The 19464-nt window shown below is 39.2% G+C and overlaps 1 protein-coding gene across 2 annotated transcripts in view; it reads right to left on the reverse strand.

Moving 5' to 3' along the window:
• arfgef1 (ADP-ribosylation factor guanine nucleotide-exchange factor 1 (brefeldin A-inhibited)) overlaps nucleotides 1-19464 on the reverse strand; it is a 192458-nt gene that overhangs the window by 107015 nt on the left and 65979 nt on the right. For both annotated transcript variants that reach the window (XM_060822700.1, XM_060822691.1), the window contains exons 5-7: nucleotides 19264-19443; nucleotides 15163-15436; nucleotides 7249-7362 (exon numbers count right to left, since the gene is read on the reverse strand). In XM_060822700.1, the coding sequence (XP_060678683.1) occupies nucleotides 7249-7362; nucleotides 15163-15436; nucleotides 19264-19443 (568 nt within the window). The remainder of the gene's footprint in view (nucleotides 1-7248; nucleotides 7363-15162; nucleotides 15437-19263; nucleotides 19444-19464) is intronic.

Below are 19464 nucleotides of genomic sequence, written 5' to 3' on the forward strand. Positions count from 1 at the left end.
TCAGATCCCCTTTAAATCTATTGCCCCCCTACTTTAAACCTATGCAGCCTGGTCATTAATCCTTCCATCAAAAGGAAACGTTCCTGTCTATTTGGTCTCTGCTCCTCAATTTTATACACCTCAGTCACGTCCCCCCTCAGTATCCTCCGCTCCCATCCATCCAAATGCTTATCATAACTAAAACTTTCCAGAGTAGGAAACATCCTGGTAAATCTCCTCCACATCCATTTCAGCACAATCACATCTCTTCTGTAATTTGGATTCCAGAACTGCACACAATGCTCTAGCTGAGCCCTAACAAGCTAAACAGATCCAGCATACCCTACCTGCTCATAAACTCTATTCCTCGGCTAATGGAGGCAAATATACCATATGTGTTCTTAATCACTTCATCTATCTGTTAAGAAACTGGTGGACATGCAAACCAAGGTTGTACTACTCACCACGTGTTCTATTGCTTTGTCTGTCCTGCCCAAGTCCATCACCTCACATTTATCTGATTGAATGCCATTTAAGACCATAAGACATTTGTAGGCGGCACGGTGGCACAGCAGTTAGCACTGCTGCCTCACAGCACCAGAGACCCGGGTTCAATTCCCACCTCAGGTGACTGACTGTGTGGAGTTTGCACATTCTCCCCGTGTCTGCATGGGTTTCCTCCGGGTGCTCCGGTTTCCTCCCACAGTCCAAAGATGTGCGGGTCAGGTGAATTGGTCATGCTAAATTGCCCGTAGTGTTAGGTAAGGGGTAAATGTAGGGGTATGGGTGCGTTGCGCTTCGGCGGGTTGGTGTGGACTTGTTGGGCCAAAGGGCCTGTTTCCACACTGTAAGGAATCTAATCTATAAGGGTGGAAAGTAAGGCCATTCGGCCCATCAAATCCACTCTGCCATTTGTGGGCATTTCAACTCCAATTACCCACACCCTCCCTATAGCCTTTAATCCTTTCGATATCAAGAATTTATCAATCTTGCCTTGAGGACATTTAACGTCCCAGCCTCCACTGCGCTCCGTGGCTATGAATTCCACAGGCCCACCACTCTCTAGCTGAAGAAATGTCTCCTCATTTCCGTTCTAAACTCATTCCCTCTAATTCTACCACTGGGCCAAAAGGTCCTCGTCTCCCCGCCCAACAGAAATAACTTCCCAGCATCCACCCTTTCTAAGCCATGCATTACCTTATAAGTTTCTATTATATTTCCCCTCAACCTTCTGAACTCTAATGAATACAATCCCAGGAGCCTCAGCCATTCATCATATGTTAGGCCTCCCATTCTAGGGATCATTCGTGTGAATCTCTGCTGAACACACTCTGGTGCCAATATGTCCTTCCAGAGGTGTGGGGCCCAAAATTGTACACAGTATTTTAAATGGGGCCTAACTTGAGCTTTGTAAAGTCTCAGAAGTACATTGCTGATTTTACATTCCAACCCTCAAGATAAACAATTATAATTTGACACTGATCAGCTGGTTTAGATCTTTCTCACTACTTAACACCACACAAATTTTCCTATAATCTGTGAACTTACTGATCAACTCTGCTACATTCAAGTCTAAATTATTATATAAAAAACAAACAAGAAGGGCCACAAACATTGATCTCTGTGGAACCACATTGGACACCGGCTTCCAGTCACAAAAACAACCCTTGATCATCACCCTCGGTTTCCTGCCACTCCATTTATTCTGGACCCAATTAACTAAAGGTCCTTAAGATCCCAGAGGCTCTTACTTTTGTTATCCATTTCCCATGCTAGACTTTATCGAAAGCCTTGCTGAAGTCCAAGGAGACTACGTCAAATGTACACACTGGTTATCTCTTTGAAAAATTCAATCAAGTTGGTTAGAATGACCTCTCCTTAAAAAATCATGCTGACTATTATCGTTTAATTCCTGCAGATTAATTCTGTCTCCCAGAATTGCTTCCATTAGTTTCCACACCACTGAGGTTAGACTGACTGGCCTGTAATTACCCGACTTATCCCTTTCTCCCTTCCTGAATCGTTGTACTGCATTGGCAGTCTTCCAGCCCTCTGGTACCTCTGCTGTGGCCAGAGAGGAATTGAAGATTATTGCCAGTGCTCCTGCTATTTCCTCCTGTGCCTCACTCAACAGTCTGGGATACGTTTCATCCAATGCTGGAAATTTATTGAGTTTCAAGCCTGCCAGACCACTCATGATTTCCTCTTGGTCTATGCTCATTTCTTTATGTGAAGAACAATCCTTCTCCCTGATTTCTTTGCATGAGCAAAATTTGAGGTTGAAATCCAATCTCTACCATGGCCTCACTAAAGCAGAGCTCCCAAATTTAAAGCTGTTCTTGCTGACCTGACCCCCAAATGTAGTGCAAACCGAGTCAAAGTTAGGTGCACTGACATGAGGAACTGAACAATCACCTTCCATGATACACTGTTCGATGTTTTTATATGAAATAAGCTTGCATTAGTGAGTGACTTCTGTGCTCAAAGGGTAGCAAATTTGAGGAGTATAGGTGTTTTGGATAAAAATCAGGGATTAACCTATGCATAACATTTATTAAAAATGCATGACTTTTTGGGTACAAGTCAGTGATCAATTTTTACTCACCACTGACCGTTATTTGAGTACATACTACGATATAATCTTTGGACTATTACTTAACCTCATGAATTACTGTGGGAAAGAGGCATTCCATTTCATGGGACACAGACTCAGAACAGTCAGTATTAGAACAGCATTAGAACTGGCATCACCTGAACAAAGCTGGGATCAGGTTTTGAGCAGCAATGATAAACATGACCATCACAAAGACTTTGGAATACTAAGTGGAGAACGGAGCTTAGGTGAAATGACAGTAATATTAACAGCCTGAAAACAAAGTAGCAGACAGTAGATCAGTAGTTACAAATCATGCATTAGGTTCAAGTAATAAAAGGAGAACCATAATTTAAAATGATTAAACAGAGAAAAAAATAACAAACATTGAAGTAAAACATTAAACCAGAACAACGTGTTAGGGTGCACAACTTAAGTGCTTTTCACACAAATGAATGAATGCATCAAATAAACTGAATGACCTGCAAAACTGACATCACAGCAGCCACATGAAACATGACTACAAGACAGTCACAACTGAAAACTAAATATATCAGACGATGAGATCTACAGAAAAGATGGGCAATATGGCAAAATGGCAGGCGTAAACTTGCTGATTAATAATGCAATAACTTATGATGTCCTCTGCTGATGAGGAAACAATGTTGAATGTATATGTAAAAATTAACAAATAGAGAAAGCATGTTGTGCAAGCTGTAGATAAGCCCCTAAGAGTTTTTGTGTAAATGCGGATAGTAAACAGACATTTAGTAAAGGAAGGCAATTTCAATAGTAAAATTTAACTTTGATTTATTTGAGGCAAGCAAAACAGGGAATTTATTTGGTGTGTTTTGGATAATTTTCTGCAATATGTTTAAGGAAGCACTGAATATCAGATTTGGTGATGATTTTTAAAAATTTCACTTGTGGGATGCGAGCATTGTTTGGCTGGCCAGCAGTTATTTCCTGTCTCTGACTGCCCTTCAATGGCTTGCCAGGCCATTTCAGAGAACAGCTCAGAGTCAACCATACTAGTGTGGGTCTGGAGTCACATGTAAGCCAGACTAGGTGAGAATGGCAGGTTTCCTTTTCTGAAGGACATTAGTGAGCCAGATGAGTTTTTTTTCCAGACAGATTTCGTGGGCATCAATAAATTCTTAATTCCAGATTTCTGTTTTGTTCAGTCAAAATTCCACTGTGATTCAAACCCAGATCTCCAGAACATTAGCTGAGTTTTTGGATTAATAGTCTAGTGATAATACCACTAGACCACACCTCCCCAATTATGAATCAGATTTAGTTCACACCAAATGATGCATGAACATTTATTACCTCATTACCTATAATGTGATTAATTTCAATACAATGTTGAAAAGGTATAGCATGAAGTATTACTAAGATTTGGTCAAGACTGCTTTCAATGTGATGTGACAGATTGGTCCAATTTACTGTAGGCAATCTATCAATGGGTAAAGAAACAGGAGATTAGCGGGAGATGTTCAAAAAAATTCAAGCTCATTTTAAACCATGTATAGTTGAAGGGATAGTAGTTCTAATGCCACAAAAACAATCATGGAGACAACATAAAAGTCTAATAAAATATATAAAACACAAACAAAAATGCAGATTCTAGCAACTAAGAAAGCTACAAAGAACAGCAAAAGATTGGCAAAACAGTAAGTGCTACAAAAACAAAGCATGAAATAAAAACCTACAAGGAAGCTCAAAATCAACTCAAAAGCTTTTTTTATAATTACATTAGAAAAATGAAGGAAATCAGGAGCAACGTACATCCCGAAGGAAACAATTGGTAATAAAAACATGGTACTAATAATCACTTTACACCAGAAAATACAGTACAGTAAGAGGTCACTCTGCTGAACATGCTAAGAAAGTAATTACTAAATCAGGGAAAATAATTAACCAAAATTAGTGTCAGCAAATCAACTGTAGCGGAAAATGAAATGGTACTGAGGAGTGGCAAATCCAGAGGACCAGATGAGTCCCAGAACAGGGTGAAGAGGTAAGATCACTACAGATGCCTTAATGAAAAGCATCCAAAGTTCTGTCCATTTGGGAATCATTCAGTTAAATTAGAGGTTTGTAACGTCCTTAATTAGGAAAGGGAGAGGGTGAATTGAATTGAATTGAATTGAATTGAATTGAATTTATTGTCACGTGTACTGAGGAACAGTGAAAAGCTTTGTCTTGTGAGCAATACAAGCAGATCACAGAGTAAAATAGCATAGATAAGTAAATAATAGATAAACAGAGGCAATAACCAAAACACAGGTAGAGGTGAATGCTAAGAGTTTGAGAGTCCATTCAGTATTCTAACAATTGTTTTTGAAACCGCTGGTGCATGTGTTCAGGTTTCTGTACTGGGGAATTGTAGACCAGTTGCCGAACATTTATTTTCAGGAAAGCATGATAGTGTATAACTAAGGACAGATTGACTGGACATATTCTCATCTATCCTCAGCAGCCTTTGGTTCCCTTGCTGAACATGAAACTATCTAAATCTGTTAAAATCATTCTATGACTCCACCTTCATTACTTTCTGAGGTAGAGAGATCCAGTCTCATAAATAGTTGGCATTAAGGGCATAGAAGATAGAACAGAGAAGGCTGATCCCTCATGAGTACAAATCTTGGTTGACACAGACTTGCTCACAGTTGGGTAAATATCATGACTCCGATATCTACAGTCTTTGCTAGATCATAACTGGAGATCAGTTCTGGGCATAACACCTTAGGATAGGTAGGCTAGCCTGAGAGGAACATAGCATAGATCTACCAGAATGGCACCTGGATTTTTAGAGTTAAATTATGAGCAAGGGTTGTACAAATCCCTATGACTCTATAAATGAGGATTGTATACCTGGGAATTTAGATGTTTACAGAGCAATATCATAGCAAATTTCAAGATATTAAGGACAGTTGACAGGTTAGAGGAAAATAAACTATCTCCATTGATTCTGAGGGACTGGGGCATAATCTAAAATCTAGAGCCAGATTGTTTAGGAGTCAAAATAAGAAGCACTTCTTCACAGAAAATGAGGAGATAGTGGTGCAGCAGTAATGTTACTGAACTTCAAATCAAGAGGGTCGGGCTAATGCTTTAAGGACGCAGGTTCAAATTCTACTAAGACAGCTGGTGGAACTTGCAGTGAATTGGAAAAGTCTGGCATCAAAAGTGAGTCTTGTTCTAGTGGTGACTATGAAATCATTGTCTTTTTTTGTAAAAATGAACCTGGTTCACTATAGCACTAATGTCTGTCAGGCAACAAAACTACCTGGTTTACCTGGTCTGGTGAACTAATGATGCCCAATCCACAATTATGTGGTCGACTTTTAATTGTTTTCGGAAATGGTCAAATAAGCATACAGATCAAGAGCAATTTGGGATGGGCAGTGAAGGCTGGCCTTGCCAGGAACATCCACATTCCATAAAAAAACTTTGGAATTTTGCAACAAATGGCATTGGATATTTGATCAACGCAAGTTTAAATCTGATATGATTTTGTTAACTGAAAGTATTAAGGTGCTTGAGGCAATGGACAGCTTTATATCACTGATTGGCCTTGATTGCTTGAATCTAGGGACAGACCAGAGACCCACAAATGGCCTACTGCAGGTCCTGCTTCCATGACCTTGGAAGGACATGGGGAGTAACTGCAAAGGAATACCAGCTCCTACAAACTCCCCTTCCAAGCCACATATCATCCTGATTTAGAACCATTACACCATTCCTTTATTGTTGCTGGGTCAATGTCCTGGAACAGTCTTTCTGGCAGCACTATGAGTATACCTGAAGTTGTTAGCCATCTCCTTTTCCAGAGCAATTAGGAGTGAACAATAAATGTTGGACTAGCCCACAGTATGCATCTTGAGTCATTGAAGAAATCACATTGTTCTAAATTTGACCTATTTATTCATCTAGATTTTCTCACTGGCACCTTGGAAAGTAAGAGATAAACAAATATTGCATTACCTGTGCCGTGGAAGAAAAATCTCTAAAACCAATATTAAAAATCAAGCTTCAAGATAATGAGCTTACATATGTAATAATTTCAATACATAACGTATCATTATTTAACTCATCCAAGACATATAAGATTCAGTTAATTCTGCAAACTGGTAAATAAATATGATACAGCATGTCAGTTATGCCAGAAAAACTTGTTTTGAAACACTGGACATCCTGTTTGCTCTGTAACTTGCCCTTTAGCCTTATTACATCACGGCAACTTCCAAAACTAACAAATAATTTTGCATTACATAAATTACCTGATAGTTCTGCACCGTAATTCTTTTGCTGCCCTGAATTTTTGATTTGCTTACAGATGACGTTTTCTGGGTGCAGTATTACATTATTGTATCAATCGAACTTTACTGATTATATAATGTCTATGTACAATCTGCTGACAATTTGTTTGTGACTAGAGTTGTAAATTGCATAGTCAACTGCAAAAAAAAGCTAAAAGAATCGATGACAAGCTATTAACATTGTACCTCCGCTAACCAAATTAAAGCTCATGCTGGCAATAAGGGGAAAAGTTCTCATGAGACCAAAGAATCAAAGAAAATCAAGGAAAAGCAAAAAATGTCATGAAGATTAACACATGCACAGAAAAATCATGAAACTAAATGAAAAGATGAAAATGAGTACACTACCTCCAACAACAGTGGTCACCAACTCTTGTAGAATGTTCTGTACAATTTCATGTACATTATCCTCAAATTCAAGACCCTCCCCATCACTTCTGCCTGCATTCCCTTTTGCAAAACCTTGTATAACGACAAAATATAAAAATGTTCAGAAAAAAATCAGCCAGCCAGGATGAAAAGAAAACAGCATGGGTAAAACATGCCTCAACTTTTTCTCAAATAAAAAAAATGGAGTTGAGGATGATTTTATGCTATGAATATTTAATAGTATTTAAATTTTATTTGCATATGTCTTAAGGATTATAATATTGTGACATCAGTACCCATTATGATACACAGAATACACTTTCTGTTACCTTGATTTGCTAAACCAAAATGTATAATGCATATAAAGTGCCTTTGGAGAAAATCTAATTCGATATATTCCTCCTCTTCCGATAAGATATTGACTGTATTTTCACTCCTCTCGTGTCACAATTTCACTCAGGATCAGATGAAGAGTTCAGGCAAATGGTCACCAATCATTCTACTTAGTGCTGCATCTTAGATCTTTAGGACAGTTTCTCACAGCACCTATGGAGTCAGATCTTGTACGTAATCTGGAACCTGTATGAATGGGACACACAGTAAACGTGCCTCTTCAACACATTAGACTGAAGCATGCCTACTGAAATGTGCAAACTTTTGCAGGGAGTAAAATTTAGAACAGCTCATTTAAGACCTGGATTATTTGTTAAGTGTCTCATCTTTTAGAATGAACATGTTGGTTTCTGTTCTTTCATATGTAAATCCCAGAACTTTTTTAAAATTACATTCTCAAGTGAACTTTAACAATTGGTGCCATTTTGGCCCAGATAATGCATGGTATGAGGAATGAGGTGCCCTGTGTAAGGTTGTCTATGCCCCAATGTTCAGACTGATCCTAATCTAAAAAAGGAATGTACAGAATCTTACATGGATTCATGAAGTCTTGAGCAAAATGAAATGTAATTCTGCAAGTACAAATTCACCCCACAAACTTGTGTGTGTGTGTGTGTGTCCATGGGGTGGTGGTGGTGGGGGTGGGAAGGGGCGGTATGAGCATCTATGAGAGAATGTATGTATGTATGTCTGTGAGTGTAAAGGGGTATAAGTCTATGAGACAGTGTGCATGAGGTGTGTGTGTCTTGGAGCGTACATGTGAATGTATGAGAGAGCACCTGTGTATATGAGAGGTCTGCAAGAGTGTAGGAGTCTGTAGGAGTGTGTGTGTAGTGCAGTGGGGTCACCTGTAGTGTGACATTAACCCAAGGCCTGGTTAAGGCCATCCCCATGGGTATGGAACTTGGGTATGAGCCTTTGTTCAGCCATTTTGCGTCGTTGCCTGTCCTGAATTCCGCCTTGGAAGACAGTCACCTGGAGGTCAGAGGTCAAATGTCCTAGACTACTGAAATATTCTCCGACTGGGAGGGAGCATTCCTGTCTGTGATTGTTATACGGTGTCCATTCATCCGTTGCAGTAGCCTCTGCTTGGTCTCGCCAACGTACCATGCCTCAGGGCATCCTTGCCTGCAGCATATGAGATAGACAACGTTGGCCAAGTCACATGAGTACCTGCCATATACATGGTGGGAGGTGTCCCCACATGTAACGGTGGTATCAGTGTTGACACTGACACTTCTTGCAGTGTTTACTGTGACAGTGCTGTGTGGTGTTGTCCTGAACACTATAGGTGTGCCCCCGTACATATACACTCACATATGCGCGCGCACGCACGCACGCACACACACACACACACACACACACACACAAGTTTGTGGGATGAATTTGTACTTGCAGAATTACATTTTATTTTGCTCAAACACTCCACAAACACGTGAAGGAGCAGTGCTCCGAAAGCTAGTGTTTCCAAATAAAGCTGTTGGACTACAATCTGGTGTTGTGTGATTTTTAAATGAGAAGCAAAAGCATAGTCCCATAGAGTTGTTCTCTCATTAGAGAGGGACAAACTACTGGTGGTTTCACCCCAGGGTCACCATGCCTCAGACAAGAGGAGAGGTTGAGAAGGAATGAATCTCATGGTAATCTCATTTGGTACAGGAATTGGACCCATGATGTTTGACCTCACTCTAGCTGATCAGCCAACTGAGCTAACTAAGCTGCTTCACATGAGAAATGCAAGACTGATAAACAAATACTTCCAGTATAAGGTCTTAGCAATGTGAGCAACAAGAGAATTTATGGGCCAAGTCAAGTTGAGCAGCATCCTCAACATTTATTAAAAAAATGTCTCGTATTCAACAATTTTACAAAAACACAAATTGGGAAATCAGCACAACAGTCATTGTTGTGGTGCAAGAAAGAAAGAAACATCACCTCGGATTACCATTCAAGTTAGTGGATTAGACTTTTAATTTTCCCTCAAGGTTTTCAGTTGAACTATTGTATTTTATTCACTTCTAACAGAAGTCACCGAGGCATGATTCCAAAACCTCCCACTACCTACCTCTTTAGTGAGGTAAAAACTACATTGGTCATGAGTCAAAGGCAGAAAACAGTAATTTGAACTTGAACTGTGGTTATCTACAAGAGATTTCTGGATCCCCAAATTCAAGATCTGAACTCCTCTAAGTTTGGGAAATGGTAACAAATTTGCCAGTATTTTTATCAGCATATAACTTTGCATTTTGGAAGCACATAACTGGAATTCAGACATACATTTCCTATAATTTGCTATTCAGTAGAAGTAATGAATGAAACGTGATGGAGCAGAATGTGCCGAGTTCCTCATTTTCTCTCTTACAGCACCGTGGTTTGGGGCAGGTATAGTGGAGACACAAAGTTCTTGAGTCTTCTCAGACAAATTCACAAGCATTGTAGCTTTCTCAATGAATTAATACATTGTGGCATTAAGTGAGGCAAAGAACCAGATTTTCTCCACAGGCACAACTCTCCAATTACGGCTGAAGATGATAAAACACATTATTTCAAGAACATTCGAAGCATACCTCATGGAACTTATTGGTGGTTTAGATTTTTGGAATTTATGAATTTTTTTTGCATTACCATGATAATTTTTTTTTAAAAACTCCACTGATTCCAGAATATATTCCAAACATCAAGCAGTGCTCTTTCCACTGCCACATGCATTTTCATGATTGAATTATCATTGATGTAAAGTTTTTTGATCTTAATATTGTAAAAAAAACTCAGACAAAATAATAAAGGATCATACCTTCAGGATAGTTTTTTAAAAATCTTTAAGTTCAGCTTCCATATATGATAGGGTGCAGTCCATCAACCTTGAGAAAAGATTGAGTACTTGCTCTTCAAGAAACTGTCCAACTGAGCTGTTAAGTTTTATTCTCCTAATGTTTTAATAATCACCTTAGACTTTTAGCCCAGGAAAGCAGGATTAGGATCTTGAAAATAACAGAGCATTGAAAACCAAAAATAATAGGAAAATAGGAAAGTTATATCTGGTTATGTAAAGAAGTAATGCAGTCCGAAATGCAGAATGAATTTTGTATGCACAGCTTGTATTTCAAACAAAATGAAAACAATATTGAAATTAATTCTCCCCATCTTCAATCCTGTGTGTGTAAAATAAATGCAGTGAGAGTTTCTAACAGTGATTTTGAAGATTTCCATCTTCATAGCAGCCTGTAGCAAATCACGTGCTGCTCCAAATATTCAGAATAACACATTGTGTCCGAGAAAAAGGACATTAACTCTTTATGTGGCTGCCTGAAGAAAACCAGGTTGGTCCAAAAATGGAATGCCAGCTCATTCAGGCATAACTTTCTGAAGAATTCTCTTCATCCAATACCTATATGCACTAAAATAAACGGTGCAATTCTCCACTAGCAGATATCAAGAAAGGAGTAAAGGCATTGGAAACAGTCCTGACAACTCAGATTTAGTCCTGAAAGTCAGGCAGTTCCGCTGCAGACATCGACTGGATAAAGTGAAAATGGAAAATAACTCAGATTTGAGAGTTCCACAAAAGGTAGCTGATTTGTCTAATTACTGTCCTATCAGGTTACTCTCAATTATCACCAATATGATGAAAAGTGTCATTGATGGTGTTTTCAAGTAACACCAAAAAGAAATAATGCTCACCACACTCAGTGTGGATCCCACCAGGACTCCTGATCTCATTGTAACCTTGATCCAAGTAAGGAAAGACAAATCTGAATTCTGGAGTGAAGATGGAAGTGACTACCCTGACTGAGTGTAATATAAGTGAGCTCTAACACAATTGAAGCGAATGAGAATCAGGGGAAAATAAAATCTCTTGGGTAAGATTCATAGCAAGTGCAAAGACAGATGTTTCTCATTGTTGAAGACCTAGCACCTCAGCCCCAGGTCATTGCAGCAGGAATTCCTCAGAGTACTCTTGGATATGTTTTCATCAACTTGGTCAGCCATGTTATTCTGGAGCAGGTGGGACTTGAAACCAGGCCTCCTGGCTCAGAGGTAGGGCCACACCGCTGTTTCGCAAGACTCTTTAATCAGTTGATGGAACTTACATCAAGTTAATTCAGAAGAGGGTGCCAGGGACAACCATCTTCGACTGCCTTAATAATGAACTTGCCTCAATCACAATGTCAGAAGTAGCAATGCTTACTGATGGATGCACCATTTTCAGCCTTCAGTGCCATTCACAACTCCTCAGATACTGTAGTAATTCATACTTACATCCAGCATAGCCTGGACTACATTCATAAACGGGTTCATAAATGACAAGCAAGAGTTTTACCAATCAAGTGCCAGGTAATGATCATCTCCAGCAAGGGAAATCTAATCACCTCTTGATATCCAGTGGCATTACTATCACTCAGTACCCCCACTATCAACATCCTTGAATCTATTGATGGGAAATGGACTAGCATGTAAACACTGTGGTATCAGGAGTGAGTCAAAGATTGGGAATTCTGTGGCAACCGACTCCCCTACTGACTGACCAAAGCCTGTTCCACGTCTGCAAGTCAGAAGTGCAATGAAATACCTTCTTATTTACCTGAATGGGCACGGCACCAACAACACTTAACAAATATGCCACCTTCTAGAGAGAGAGATCAGCTTCTTGAATATCAATATGAATAACTTGAAAAGCTACAGAAGTATATATCACCTGCAAGATCTCGCTCAAGCTACATATCATCAGACTTGGAACCATATCATTTTTCACTGTCACATGGACTGCAACAGTCCAAAAAAAAACTCATCACCTGTTACGTGAGGGTAATTTGGAATGGGCAATAAATGCTGGCTCACCAGTGATGTTCAAACCCCATGAACAAATTTAAACAAAGTTAATGCTAGTGTCTAAAAAGCTTTTTCTTGCAATTTCTGATCTAAGTGAAAATCGGAAATAATATTAGGCAAATAGATTGCCTACAAATGAAACAGTGTAAGCTGGGTCAACTATCAATTAACACTTGTTGAGCAAAAATAAAGTCCTACTTACAAACACAGGAACAGCCCCTTAAACCTATTCCATTATTCAATGAATCATGGCTGATCAGTGGCCTAATTTCATAGATCTGCCTTTGGCCTATAATCCTTAATCATTTTGTTAAACAAAAATCACTTTAGAGGGAAAGCTATTTAAGATTGCTAAAATCCAAGAATTTGAGCCATTCAATATCAAGTTATTCAGGATCAAATTCAAGAATCAGGATAGGGCACAGAGGTCGCAGTTTCTAAGTGTGGTAAAAACAATGACTGCAGATGCTCGAAATCAGATTCTGGATCAGTGGTGCTGGAAGAGCACAGCATTTCAGGCAGCATCCAAGAAGCAGCGAAATCGACGTTTCGGGCAAAAGCCCTTCATCAGGAATAAAGGCAGAGAACCTGAAGTGTGGAGAGATAAGCTAGAGGAGGGTGGGGGTGGGGAGAAAGTAGCATAGAGTATAATAGGTGAGTGGGGGAGGGGATAAAGGTGATAGGTGAAAATGTGTCATAAATCAAAACAAAATGCATCCTCCCTTCAAGTCAGAAAATCATGTAACAGAGCTCTGCACTGCTTTTGGAGAGAGGCCCAAATCTGTGAGATCTTTAAGTTTTATTAAGATTGTTTGATTGGAACTTTTTGGTGTATTGTAAATTTGACCTTGCTTTCATCTTAAAGAGGAACCATAACACACAGCACAAAACTCCATTAATCCCTTCTAAATGCTGGACAAAAAAAAGTGTCCTTTCCTCCATAGCTACCCTAAATTACTTATTGAGGGCCTTTTCAGCAAAACTGAATAGTTTTCCTACTTGATCAACAATATCCACCTGCTTCTGCCAGAAATCTACTTGATTATTCACAATAATTTGTTGAGAACAAATACAAAAGGGCGGTGCAGTGTCTTGCAAAACATGATTTCATGAACACTGGAGCCGGCAAGATGCATTTGCTCATTTACTTCAAAGGAAGTTACTCTGACAACTCTATGATCAACAACTAGAATTCTCCACAAAATATGTGACTCACTCTCCTTTATTTGGACTTGTAAACACAAATAATCCATCGTGCGGTTTTGAAAACTAGTCATTTGGACCAGATAATATTTCCTATTTGGTCTAGGAACCACTACAGTTGACTGGAACAGGCCCTTTTTTGCTGATAGTCTCTGATCCCTATTTGGGTAAAGAAATTAAAAACTTTTGAAAATGTGGCTATCTACCTAGTACAATGCCCTTGCTTGCTGCAAGTAGCAATTGAAGCACACTCTCTAATTGTGGAATAGTTCAACCGAATTCAATAGGTTTGTACTTAGTAAGTGCCATTTCAGCCTAAGTGCTATGGTTAAGTATTGGAACGAGCCTTTGAAATGAAGTCCAGTCCTTTAATCCTCAATTTACGGTCCATCATGATGTAATAATCCAGATCAAAAGTACTGAAATAACTGAATACCGTGGAAAAGTTAAGCTGGGTTTCAATGACACCTGAATCATGGCTCCATACTGCTGAGAGGGGGGAATCAAAGCTGGTTCAACTGAAATATGTTGGTATAGGCTCCCAAAAACTGAAGACACAGTCATTATGTAAATAACTAGAGAAAGTCTGTGGATAAACTTGAAAGCAATCCCGATACTGTCACACTTCTCGCTTCAGTTCCACATCAGAAAATTAATCTGAAGATAACTGCTTGTCTTGATCAGCAACCTGTGCTGATTGAATCCATGATTGGGCCAAAAGGTAAAACTAACTGAAAACTAGTGGACAATTGGACAAAAAAAGCAAGACAATGATGCATCCTTAGAGCTGTGTAACCCAGTGTAAGATCCTGCATTGCGAGCTTTTAAAATAATCCTCTTGCAAATTTCACTGGAGCAAAGCTAATTTTTCATCTCACACCTGCAGCAAGATTTTTAGATTTTTGACATTATGAACAGCAGGATCATCATTCAACAGATTTTGAAATATTAACAGAAATTGCAGAAAATTAAGTGCTTATTCAGATTACTCCATTGCATAAACTGCTACAGGGATTTGTTGCTGATAACAAAAGCAAAGAATTTGAAATACAAATAAGGGCAAGGCATACTGATCAGGTTGAGCAGAATTAGAACACAGAACATAGAAAAATACAGCGCAGTACAGGCCCTTTTGCCCTTGATGTTGCGCCGATCCCACCTAACCTACACTAGCCCACTATCCTCCATATGACTATCCAATGCCCATTTAAATGCCCATAAAGAGGGAGAGTCCACCACTGCTACTGGCAGGGCATTCCATGAACTCACGACTCGCTGAGTAAAGAAAATTATTCTGAAGGGAAACACTGGCCAATATTCAACCATATATGGAAACTGAACTGAGAAATAATAATGTTTACTGACCATATTCCTGAAGAAAAAATAAATAATTTCCTTTCTTTAAATTACAGTTTTCTTTCCTATTCACAAACTTTATATACGTAATCTGTAAAGAAATTTATTTACTTTTAGCTGCTGTGGCCTGGTCAACTTCTGTTTGCTCATTTTCTGTGTTACAAATGTCAATTCCATTTTCTGGCTCTGTATCCTCTTGAGTATGCTTGTCCACTTCATCGTTGTGGCCTGAATCTAGTTGAGGCACCTGTGCCACCTCAAGAATAGGCTGCTCCTCAAGACGACCCAGTTGTGGTGATTCAGGTTCATACTGGTTCACATTAGGTTGCTGGAGATGGTGCTGTTGCCGAAGTCTCTCCTTTTCCATTTGTTTTACTTCCTGCAGCTGTATGCATAAAGACAAGAGTGTTGCATGACACAGTCTTCCAGGTCTAGAAAATACTGCATTAAGTTTTATAATTTTCTAACTCAGACATGAGTTTTGGAAAAGATGAGCATAATTTTTGGAAACATGCTCAATGACTTGACAAGAAAGGGATATTTGAGATGACTGCATTGTTTCATGGACACAGAATTGCTTTTTTTCCCCAAAGTTATAATGGCTTCAAAGAGAAAGTGGCAGAACCAGAACATATTTTGAAGCAGAACTAAGGCGAGAGAGAGATGGAGTAATTGTCTTGTTAAACTGGGATCTGTGTTGATTAGGGAACTGTGTTTATAATTGAAAACATAAGCGATTGGAAGGGCTTAAGTACGCTACATGACCTTAACAACTGCAATTAGGAGTGACTGAGATGTGTAACTTCTTACCTCCATGCTACTTTGATGCCACTTCTGCATGTTGCTTGATATGTTGGGATTTGGTGGTAACATGCAGGGAATATAGAGATCAAAGGTAGAATTAGTATAAAAATTACAGTATGTTGTACTCATGGTGGATCAAAAAAAACCTAACATGGGATTTTGAATGAGGAGTATCTTGGAAGCCCCAGGAGGCTGACCACGAAAGCATCAACTCAAACAGATACTGGAGAAGACAATGGTAAGGATGAGATTTTCAATATCACAAGGGTTCAAATGGGGATATGGTGTAAAAGTGCAGAGGTGAGGGTAATGAACCTCTGCAGTGCTTGGAGTTCAACTTGAGAAACAGTGAAGAAATTGACTACAGTTCCTCCAGAACAAATCTATAAAATTGCCTCCAATTCTACTCCCTTTCCTATCACTGTCTCAGGCGCAATAGATTGTTCATATGCCCACTGTTCAATTTGACAGAGTTTGCACTTACCATGCATACACTTTTAAAACATTCTTCCGGTTACAAATATCAACTTTGAAACTTTTCTATGCATTTCTATTGCAATTATAATGTGGGTAGTAAGTATAATATGGGCACCACTTTGGTAGCAAAAATAGGAAGGTAAGTTATTGTTTGAATGTCTGCAAATTGAGAGAGGGGAATGTTTAAACAAAACTGGAGTGTTCTTGTGACCATTCACTGAAAGTAAGCGCACACAGACAGCAGGCAATAAGACAAACTGTATGTTGGTCTTCATAGTGAGAGGATTCGAGAACAGGAACAAGGATGTCTTGCTACAATTATACAGCACACTAGTAAGGATGCAGGAAGCTGAAGCTCCAATCTGAAATATTGTTGTGGTCTCTTTATCACAGGAAGTATGTTCTTGTTATAGAGCAATTGCAGGGAAGGTTTACCAAATTGATTTCTGGGATGGTAGGACTGATGTATGTGGAGAGATTGAGTTGGTTAGGATTGTCTTACGAGGAAAGGCTGAGGGCCTTGAGGCTGTTCTCGTTAGAAAGAAGGTGGTTGAGAGGTGACTTAATAGAGACATACAAGATAATCAGAGGGTTAGATAGGGCGGACAGGAAGAGCCATTTTCTAAGTATGGGAACGGCAAACACGAGGGGACACAACTTTGAAGTGAGGGGAGATAGGTATAAGACAGATGTCAGAGGTAGTTTCTTTACTCAGAGAGTAGTAAGGGTATGGAATGCTTTGCCTGCAACAGTAGTAGGTTCGCCAAGTTTAAGTGCATTTAAGTGGTCATTGGACAGGCATATGGACGTATATGGAATAGTGTAGGTGGGATGGGCAGTGCAACATTGAGGGCCGAAGGGCCTGTACTGCGCTGTAAGTTCTACGTATTCACCGGAGTTGAAAAGAATGGGGGGGGGGGGGGGGGGGGGGGGTGTGGAGGGAGTGTGCTGTAAGAGAAACCAGGCATGAATTGAGGTCAATACTAGTTTAACACCCTTGCCTCTTGCTTCTTAACTAACTAAGACAAGGTTTTCAAAAAATTCAAGTTTATGAAACTCAAATGTGCTATGATCACATTTTAAAAAGCTTTGAAAACAATAAACAGATGATTACAATGAATAATTAATAAAAATCAGTAATAACGATAGGGCTCTTGCTTACAGTCCAGTGACAATACCACAACACAATCATCTCCCCTCTACTCTGCTACTTCACAATGTTTAATTGTTATTAATGGCACTAAATGCTAGCCTGGTCAGTTCTATGAATGAATTTCTCACAAATCCCTGGATCTTTCTATCTCTGTAGAGGACTCTGATGCTCACTTCACTGACATCCTTCCTTTTTAAATACCAGTACAAATGCTTACCATATATTTTGACATCTCTAGCTTGCCTTCTCTCATATTCTAATAGAACAATGAGGAAGAAAAAATTATTCATTCCTTGCTATTATCGATATTGTATTTGAGCTTCTGACCTGCCACCTATCTTGATGGAAGAAATGTAGTACACAAAATTTAACATTAAACCACATACTGTATCATTTGGGCACAGAATCAATGACTTATCAGAGGTAGATTTAAAGAGAGAGAGCGTACGCGCGAGCATGTGCATGTTTAGGAAGACTGTCCCGGAACTTAGGGCACAGGAAGCTGAAGGCTATCAATGTTAAAAGAAAGAAAATCAGGGATACAGAAACTGTCAAAATTGGAGGAACACACAAATTAAGTTTAAGAGATGATACTGGCAGCGAAATCTTGACGTTTACCAAGGTGCAAAGTGGGAGACCAACCAAGAAAACTTTCAGATTGTTAAGTCCATGGATAACAAAAGCACAGATGAAGATTTCAGCAAACACGCTGAAGCAGCGGTGGACACAAGCAGTATTATAAAATTGGAAGGAGTCGGTGTTGGTGAAACAATTATGCAGTTGGCAGTTCAGCTTAAGATCAAGGAGGATGTCACAGGTGCTCACCTTTTGGTTCAACCTCAGATCAGGTAAAAGTCAATGGTTAAGGGATACAGATTGTGGCTGGGACTTAGCTGGAGAAGATTTATGCCTATGCAATGCTATTTATCAATAAACAACATGATAAATAAGAGATGGTAGGAGAGTTAGGCTGCTGAGCAGAAGGTAACGGTGGCTGTGCAAAGAGGTATTGAGGTGGGCCGGGGTATCATCAGCATACACTTGAAAGCTGAGCCTGCTTTTAGATGATGTAACCAAGTGACAGCATATGGGTGGGAAAAGGGAGGAGGCCCAAGGATAAATCCACCAGCTGGATGACAACGCAAAGGTACTAGAAGAGCATGATTTGGCCAAAACTACAAATTCTGCGATACAGTGGGTCAGATAGGATCCATGGAAAGAGAGCAAGCTAACATTTTGAGTCTAGATGTCTCTTCATCAGAGCTTCAAAATGTTAGCTTGCACTCTCTCCATGGATGATGCCTGACCCACTGTGATCCCCAGCATTTGCTGTTTTCAGTACAGATTCCAGCATCTGCAGTAATTTGCTCCTACTATGATTAGGTCAATGCTTGCTAACAGGAAAAGAAGGGTAGTTTACAACAAGTACAATCACAGAATATCCTTTGTGACTTGGCTAATATGCTGATGCACTAAAATTAAATGAAAAAACTTCTACAGTAATTTTAAATTCATCAATCCATCCATTACATTGTATTGTATACATACAAATCTTTGTTTATCACATATTTAGTACCACTAACAAATTTATTCTCAAACTCCGCAATCACAGAAATAAATCAATGCATATAATTCTATAATTACAGACAAAAAAGTCCTTGAATGTAGATAATTTAACATTCAAATTTTCTGATACATTTTACTGATCAATTATTTTGTTATTGTTCACACCAGAGTTTCTTTGAAAACTTTGAATTAACTCTAAATTCAATACTCACTGCTTGGTTTTCCATTCGTGCAAATATAACATTCAACATCTGAGTTAGTGTTGCCTTGGCTGTGGTTTGGTTTATTAAGTTTTTGCTGGCCAGGTAAATATTGTAGCATGTTCTAACAGCCTGCAACACAGTTCCTTCATGTATTTCTATATGTTGAGATGTTACTGCAGTTAATAAAGCCTATAGAGTGGAGGAAACAAT

Source organism: Hemiscyllium ocellatum, chromosome 4 (assembly GCF_020745735.1).
Source record: "Hemiscyllium ocellatum isolate sHemOce1 chromosome 4, sHemOce1.pat.X.cur, whole genome shotgun sequence".
In the NCBI taxonomy this organism is placed as follows: domain Eukaryota; kingdom Metazoa; phylum Chordata; class Chondrichthyes; order Orectolobiformes; family Hemiscylliidae; genus Hemiscyllium; species Hemiscyllium ocellatum.